This window comes from Colobus angolensis, unplaced genomic scaffold, assembly GCF_000951035.1.
Source record: "Colobus angolensis palliatus isolate OR3802 unplaced genomic scaffold, Cang.pa_1.0 Scaffold64, whole genome shotgun sequence".
Lineage (NCBI taxonomy): Eukaryota > Metazoa > Chordata > Mammalia > Primates > Cercopithecidae > Colobus > Colobus angolensis.
Window position 1 is genome coordinate 2,076,876 of NW_012120043.1, and position 7,899 is coordinate 2,084,774.

General features: G+C 54.4%; 1 protein-coding gene across 1 annotated transcript in view; it reads right to left on the minus strand.

Moving 5' to 3' along the window:
* Nucleotides 1-3,807: 3,807 nt before the first annotated feature.
* Nucleotides 3,808-7,899, minus strand: part of MOB3A (MOB kinase activator 3A) — a 25,246-nt gene continuing 21,154 nt past the window's right edge. Inside the window, exons 5-6 of the mRNA XM_011964044.1 lie at nucleotides 7,572-7,774; nucleotides 3,808-4,096 (exon numbers count right to left, since the gene is read on the minus strand). Of these exons, the coding sequence (XP_011819434.1) occupies nucleotides 4,067-4,096; nucleotides 7,572-7,774 (233 nt within the window). The 3' untranslated portion in view covers nucleotides 3,808-4,066. The remainder of the gene's footprint in view (nucleotides 4,097-7,571; nucleotides 7,775-7,899) is intronic.

Below are 7,899 nucleotides of genomic sequence, written 5' to 3' on the forward strand. Positions count from 1 at the left end.
GCACGTGGTAGAAACTTTACTGCTTCATTTTCTTTTCTTTTTTTTTTTGTTTTTTAAGACAGGGTCTTGCTCTGTCATCCAGGCTGGAGTGTAGTAGTGTGATCTCGGCTCACTGCAACCTCCACCATCCGGGTTTAAGCAATTCTCCTGCCTCAGTCTCCCAGTAGCTGGGATTACAGGCACCTGCCACTGTGCCTGGCTAATGTTTTTGTATTTTTAGTACAGGCGTGGTGGCTCCTGCCTGTAATCCCAGCACCTCAGGAAGGCTGAGGTGGGAGGATCACTTGGGGAGTAGAGTCTGAGACCAGCCTGGGCAAGACAGCGAGACCCTGTCTCTAGAAAAAAAATTAATTTTGCTTTCTTTGAGACGGAGTCTCACTGTGTCACCCAGGCTGGAGTGCAGTGGTATCATCCCCACTCACTGCAACCTCCATCTCCCGGGTTCAAGTGATTCTGCTGCCTCACTCTCCCAAGTAGCTGGGATTACAGGTGCACCACCACGCCTGGTTAATTTTTGTATTTTTAGTAGAAACGGGGTTTCACCATGTTAGTCAGGCTGGTCTCGAACTCCTGATTTCGTGATCCGCCCGCCTCGGCCTCCCAAAGTGCTGGGACTACAGGCATGAGCCACTGCTCTCAGCCACTTTTTTGTATTTTTAGTAGAAACGGGGTTTCACCATGGTGGACAGTCTGGTCTCAAACTCCTGACCTCAAGTGATCTGCCTGCTGTGACCTCCCAAACTGCTGGATGACAGGTGTGAGCCACTGCGCCCAGCCTACAAAAAAAATAAATAAATAAATAAAAAAGAAGAAGAAGAAAGAACATTAGCTGGGCGTGGTAATGTAGCTGTGGTTCCAGCTACTTGGGAGGCTGAGGCGGGAGGACTGTTTGAGCCTTGGAGGTTGAAGCTGCAGTGAGCTATGATCGCACCACTGCACTCCAGCCTGGGCCACAGAGTAAGACCCTGTCTCAAAAAATAAAAAATAAAAAATAAATTAAAAATTAAAAAATAAAATAAAATTAGCCGGGCGCGGTGGCAGGTGCCTGTAGTCCCAGCTACTCGGTGAGGCTGAGGCAGGAGAATGGCGTGAACCAGGGAGGTGGCACTTGCAGTGAGCCGAGATCACACCACTGCACTCCAGCCTGGGTGACAGAGCGAGACTTTGTCAAAAAAAAAAAAAAAAAAATTTCTCGGCCCCAAGACCTGAAGCTCACCCCTGGGATAGGGCACCCTGTTAATACTGGCAGGAAAAGGGAAGTGAGCACCAGCCGCCATGGGCACCAAAACGACACCATTTATTCTGACGTCTGCGTCTGTAGTTTTATTCCGTATCTGGCTGGGGGAGGGTGGTCTCTGGGGTGGATGGAGTGAGAGTGAAGGGGACAGGGATGGTCCCTGCTCCCACCTCCCAAACCCACCTGGGAAGCTGCATGGCTGGGCTGCTGGGGACATCCTGAGCCCTGGGGGAGACAGAGGTGTGGGTGTCTGGGCTTCATCTTGCAGGCACAAGGGGATACATTCCATCAAGCAGATCCTGGTTTCATGGAGTCCTTCGAGGGCTCGGCTGGGAGGTCCCTCTCCTGGGGGCTCCAAGAGCTGGACCCATTGGTTTCTGGATCAAGGACGAGTCCTGGGAGCTTCAGGCTTCGGCGGTGACGATGTTAGTTGCGCTTGTTCGATTTTCTGGCAGAAGCCAGGAGAGGGATGGGGACAGCGCCCTTCTCTTCGGTGACCATCCCAGGCACCCAGAGGTGACCAGACTTCTGCGTGGTCTGGGACAGTGCAGGGCTCGGGCAGGAAGGGCCACCGTGGTGAAAGGCCACTGACAATTCTGGTGAGGAGCAGGGTGGCAGGGGTTCAGTCAGGGAGAGGAGGTGGCGGCCTTTGCTCAGTGCCCTGCTCTCATCTTCCAAGGGTCTAGGGGACACAGAGCTCATGGATTTTGGTCCTGCAGCCCCAGGGACCACACAGAAAAAGGGGTTCAACTGGAAGTCTGCAGCATCTGGGAAAGGCCAATTCTAAAAGAACCGGAAGATTCCAGACCAGGGGAGAGGCGTCCAGCCACAGAAGAGTCCTGCCTGGGTTGGTCAGAAGGAAAGAGGACATCATTCTGAGGAGGCAGAGGGCTCACTATGTTATTGATTTAAAAATTCTAGGCCAGGCGCGGTGGCTCAAGCCTGTAATCCCAGCACTTTGGGAGGCTGAGACGGGCGGATCATGAGGTCAGGAGATCGAGACCATCCTGGCTAATACGGTGAAACCCTGTCTCTACTAAAAAATACAAAAAACTAGCCGGGCGAGGTGGCGGGCGCCTGTAGTCCCAGCTACTTGGGAGGCTGAGGCAGGAGAATGGTGTGAACCTGGGAGGCAGAGCTTGCAGTGAGCGGAGATTGCGCCACTGCACTCCAGCCTGGGCAACAGAGTGAGACTCCGTCTCAAAAAATAAATAAATAAAATTAAAAAAAATAAAATAAAAATTCTTTAGGCCGGGTGCAGTGGCTCATGCCTGTAATCCCAGCACTTTTGGAGGACAAGGTGGGTGGATCACCTGAAGTCAGGAGTTTTCAGACCAGCCTGGCCAACATGGTGAAACCTCATCTCTACTAAAAATACAGTAATTAGGCTGGGCGTGGTGGCTCATGCCTGTCATCCCAGCACTTTGGGAGGCCGAGACGGGAAGATCACGAGGTCAGGATATCAAGACTATCCTGGCTAACACGGTGAAATCCTGTCTCTACTAAAAATACAAAAAATTAGCCAGGCATGGTGGCACATACCTGTAGTTCCAGCTACTTGGGAGGCTGAGGCAGGAGAATGGTGTGAACCTGGGAGGCAGAGCTTGCAGTGAGCGGAGATTGCGCCACTGCACTCCAGCCTGGGCGACAGGGCGAGACTCCGTCTCAAAAACAGAAACAAACAAATAAACAAAAATACAATAATCAGCTGGGCATGGTGGCGGGTGCCTGTAGTCCCAGCTACTCGGGAGGCTGAGGCAGAAGAATCACTTGAACCCAGGAGGTGGAGGTGGCAGTGAGCCGAGAGCGTGCCATTGGACTCCAGTCTGGACGACAGAGGGAGACGCCATTAAAAAAAAAAAAACGTAAAAAAAAAATCTCAAGATGGTTGTAAATGTGACTATAAAAATCAAACCCTTTATGATACACAAAGGGGCCCTTAGGAAATGAGTCAGCAGCCGGGGTGCAGGCCGTGGGTTCCCAGGAGTCCCGGAAGCCCTGAATGTTTCAGCTGCATGTTTCGGAAGAACTGAGGAAGCAGAGTGCACGGAGTAAGAGAGAGGGCTGGGTGCGGTGGCTCACACCTGTGATCCAAGCACTTTGGGAGGCCGAGGTGGGAGGATCACTTGAGGCCAGGAGTTCTGCGAGACCCCTGTCTCTAGTTTGTAAAAAAAAAAAAAATCTGTAGGAAAATGGAAGAGACTGGGGAGGGAGGAAAGAGGATGCCCGGGTCCAAGTGGTGCCTCTGTGTGAAGGGACACCAGCGGCTGCCGGTGGGGAGCGCAGAGGAAAGGCCTGCGGCAGGAGATGTCCGCCCTCAGGGGCTCGGAGCCTCCCCAACAGGAGACACGTAGGAGGCTGAGCAAGCTGAGTGCCCTTGAGAGACAGGCCCAGGCAGGGCTGTGGCCACAGCAGCCCCAGGGGGTCCCCAGTGAGGTGGAGGCAGGATCAGGTGGGGACGAGGGTTGGGGCAGAAGTTCCAGGAGCCGGGGAGCCACCCAGGGCGGGGAGTGACCCTGGAAGCCGTCCAGCCTCCTGGAAAGTGTAAGTGGTTTAAAAACACAGTGGGCTTTTCCGGTTGCTAGTAACACACAGAATTACAGAGTTCGTGTTCGGTCCCAGAAGGGAGACTGAGGCTCGAGACGGTGAGGAAGGCGTCTGCCATCCAGGGCTGGAACTCCTGAGGACCAACACCTGCTCAGCGGCCCGGCCCCTGGGCTCCCTGAGATGCTCAGGCTGGAGAGAAGCGTGATGATGGTTCCAGAGCATCCTCCTCCAAGTCTCTGAGGCCCCAGCAGCGGTTCAGGCACCGGGCGGCCCATGGGGCTCTTAGTGGCACATACGGGCGGTCATTTCTTTCTGTTAAGAGCAAGCAGGACATCAGCTCCCACCAGCCACTCCCAAAAGGGGTGATACAAACAGCAGACACACGGAGACGCACAGGCGGAGGGACAGCAGCTGGGGGCTTCCCTGAACCCCCAAACAACAAAAACCACACAGGCAATCGCACGCCTGGGACCAGGGGCAGCAGACTCTGGCCCATGAGGCCAGAGTCAACATTTTCAGATCTGTGGGCCAGACGGTCCCTGTCATGACAGCTCAACTCTGTCTTGTACCTCAAAAGCCACTTCAGACAACTGGTAACCTCATGAGTGTACCTCGCTGCCAATAAAACTTTATTTACAGCCAGGCATGGTGGCTCATGCCTGTAATGCCAGCAGTTTGGGAGGCAGAGGCAGGCAGATCACCTGAGATCAGGAGTTTGAGACCAGCCTGGATGACACGGTGAAACCCTATCTCTACTAAAAGTACAGAAATTAGCCATGCATGGTGGCAGGCGCCTGTAATCTCAGCTACTCGGGAGGCTGAGGGAGGAGAATCACTTGAACCTGGGAGGTGGAGGTTGCCATGAGCCAAGATAGTGCCACTGCACTCCAGCCTGGGTAACAGTGCAAGACTCTGTCTCAAAAGAGAAAAAAACAACTTTGGGAGGCCGAGGTGGGCAGATCACAAGGTCAGGAGATCGAGACCATCCTGGCTAACATGGTGAAACCCCATCCCTACTAAAAATACAAAAAACTAGCCAAACGTGGTGGTGGTCACCTGTAGCCCAAGCTACTCAGGAGGCTGAGGGAGGAGAATCACTTGAAACCTGTGAGGTGGAGGTTGCAGTCGCTGAGATCGCACCACTGCATTCCAGCCTAGGAGACAGAGCGAGACCCTGTCTCAAAAACAAAACAAAACAAAACCCTACAAACTTTATTTACAAAAACAGGAAGCCAGCCAGGGGACTGCAGTTTGCTGACCCCTGTCTTATACAGACTGGGACACTGGAAGGAAAGTTCTAGAATACAGAAAAAAAGAAAAAGAGAAAAGAAAAACAAAGAAAAAAGAGAAGATCCCACTACCACTTTTAGACCCACCGAGTATGCAACTATTAATTTTAAATTTAGCAACATGTTTACCGGTAGCAAAGCCTGAAAGGGGATACACAAAAATGAGGAAGTGGCCGGGTGCGGTGGCTCAAGCCTGTAATCCCAGCATTTTGGGAGGCCGAGATGGGTGGATCACGAGGTCAGGAGATCGAGACCATCCTGGCTAACACGCTGAAACCCCGCCTCTACTAAAAAATACAAAAAAATGAGGAAGTGGCCGGGTGCGGTGGCTCAAGCCTGTAATCCCAGCATTTTGGGAGGCCGAGATGGGTGGATCACGAGGTCAGGAGATCGAGACCATCCTGGCTAACATGGTGAAACCCCGTCTCTACTAAAAATGCAAAAAATTAGCCGGGCATGGTGGCGGGCGCCTGTAGTCCCAGCTACTCGGGAGGCTGAGGCAGGAGAATGGCGTGAACCCGGGAGGCGGAGCTTGCAGTGAGCTGAGATCCGGCCACTGCACTCCAGCCTGGGCGACAGAGCGAGACTCCGTCTCAAAAAAAAAAAAAAATGAGGAAGTTATGTGAAGATGTTTTTAATCTTTCTTTTTTTTTCGAAACGGAGTTTCATGCTGTCATTCAGGCTGGAGTGCTGTGTGCAATCTTGGCTCACTGCAACCTCCGCCTCCCAGGCTCAAGCAATTCTCCTGTCTCAGCCCCTTGAGTAGCTGGGATCACAGACACACACTACTGTGCCTGGCTAATTTTTCATTTTTTGTAGAGAAGATGTCTCCCTATGTTGCCCAGGCTGTTCTCAAACTTCTGAGCTCGAGTGATCCTCCCTCTTTGGCCTCCCAAAGGGTTGGGATTACAGGTGGGAGCCACCTCGTCTGTCCATTTTTAACCATTTTTTAAAGCTGTAAGAGAGTGATGGCTCCCACCTGTCATCTTAACCCTTTGGGAGGCCAAGGCGGGAGGACTGCTTGCATCCATGAGTTTGAGAACAACCTGGGCATCATAGTAAGACCCCATCTCGAAACACAATAAAAAATCAGCTGGGCATGGTGGCTGTGGTCCCAGCCACTGGGAGGCTGGTGGGGTCCTGCTCTCACATCAGGGTCACCACATCCATACAATGCTCGACAACCTGGGGAACAGAGCAGCCCCTGGGCAGGTTCCAGGGCCAGGCCTTGAATCACGGGCACCCACTCCACTGCTGGTCCCATCACCGAGTCACAAATGTGGGCCCCAATTTCAAGAAGCCACACTGGCTTCAGGGACGTGGACCCCACACTGAGGAATCTGGTCCCTGGGTTCGTCTCTGGATATAACCTGGTAGCGTGGGAAGCAGACAGGCAAGGGAGGGCGCAGAGGCGCCCGGCTGGCTACAGAAGTCAGGTGGAGTCTAGGCCAGGTGCGCTGGCTCCCGTCTGTCATCCCAGCACTTTGGGAGGCCGAGGCAGGCAGATCACCTGAGTTCAGGAGTTCGAGACCAGCTTGGCCAACATGGTGAAACCCGGTTTCTACTAAAAACACAAAAATTAGCGTGGCGTGGTGGCACGTGCCTATAATCCCAGCTACTCGGGAAGCTGAGGAGGAGACTTGCTGGAACCCGGGAGGTGGGGGTTGCAGTGAGCCAAGATCGCACCACTGCACTCCAGGCTGGGTGACAAAGGGAGACTCCAGCTCCAAAAAAAAAAAAAAAAAGCCAGGCACGGTAGCTCCCGCCTGTAACCCCAGCACTTTGAGAGGCCGAGGCGGGCCGATCACGAAGTCAGGAGATCCATCAAGACAATCCTGGCTAACACAGTGAAACCCCGTCTCTCCTAAAAACACAAAAAATTAGCTGGGCGTGGTGGCGGGCGCCTGTAATCCCAGCTACTTGGGAGGCTGAGGCAGGAGAATCACTTGAACCCGGGAGGCGAAGGTTGCAGTGAGCCGAGATCGCACCACTGCACTCCAGCCTGGGCGACAGTGAGACTAGGTCTCAAAACAAACAAAAGCACACAAAGTTAGGGTGGAGTCTGCGCCGGCTCCTATCCCTTTCATAGGGGGCACTGAGCTGCGCTCTGGGACATCTGAGCTCAGGACTGTGAAGGCGGAGCGAGCAGGCGGGGAGGCAGGGCCGGCGCGGAGGAAACTGCACCTACCGCCCGGAGGAAACTGCACCTACCGCCCGGATTTGTTCCATGGGAAAACGCAGGATCCCTCCCGGCTACTGCCGCCCGGATTTGCTCCGGGGGAAAACGCAGGATCCCTCCCGGCTACCTCACCACCTGTCCCATCAGGAGGGCACCCCGGGACCCAACCCAAGGGCCCGGAGCTGTGACCCTGGGGGAGCCGGGGCCGCCAGCTGCTGGGCCGACCGCGGGCAGTCAAGGTCCTGGCCCCGGAAGGGTGCCTCTGCCGGGGGCCGCTAGCCCCACCGTGACCCCAAGCCTCAGCCCCAAGCCCGCGCACCAGTGGCTCCAGCTCCTTGGTGTCGATGAGGCCGAACTCCTTGACGAAGTAGTAGAAGTGCTTGTAGCAAGTGTTCACGTGGGCCTCGGAGCCCATCTGCGCGATGCGGTCAAAGTGGTGGATGTAGACGTGCACGAACACGCGGAACAGCCGCGACAGGATCTTCCGCACCGTCTGCAAGAAGTTCTTGGGGAACGGCGTGCCTGCAGGGAGAGAGGTGGGACGGGTCCACGAACTCAGTCAAGTCCATGTCCAGAACCCTTTGCTCCTGGATGTGACAAGGGGCTTCCAGACAGAAATTGCCGGCAGGCCGGGGGCTGGTGGCTCA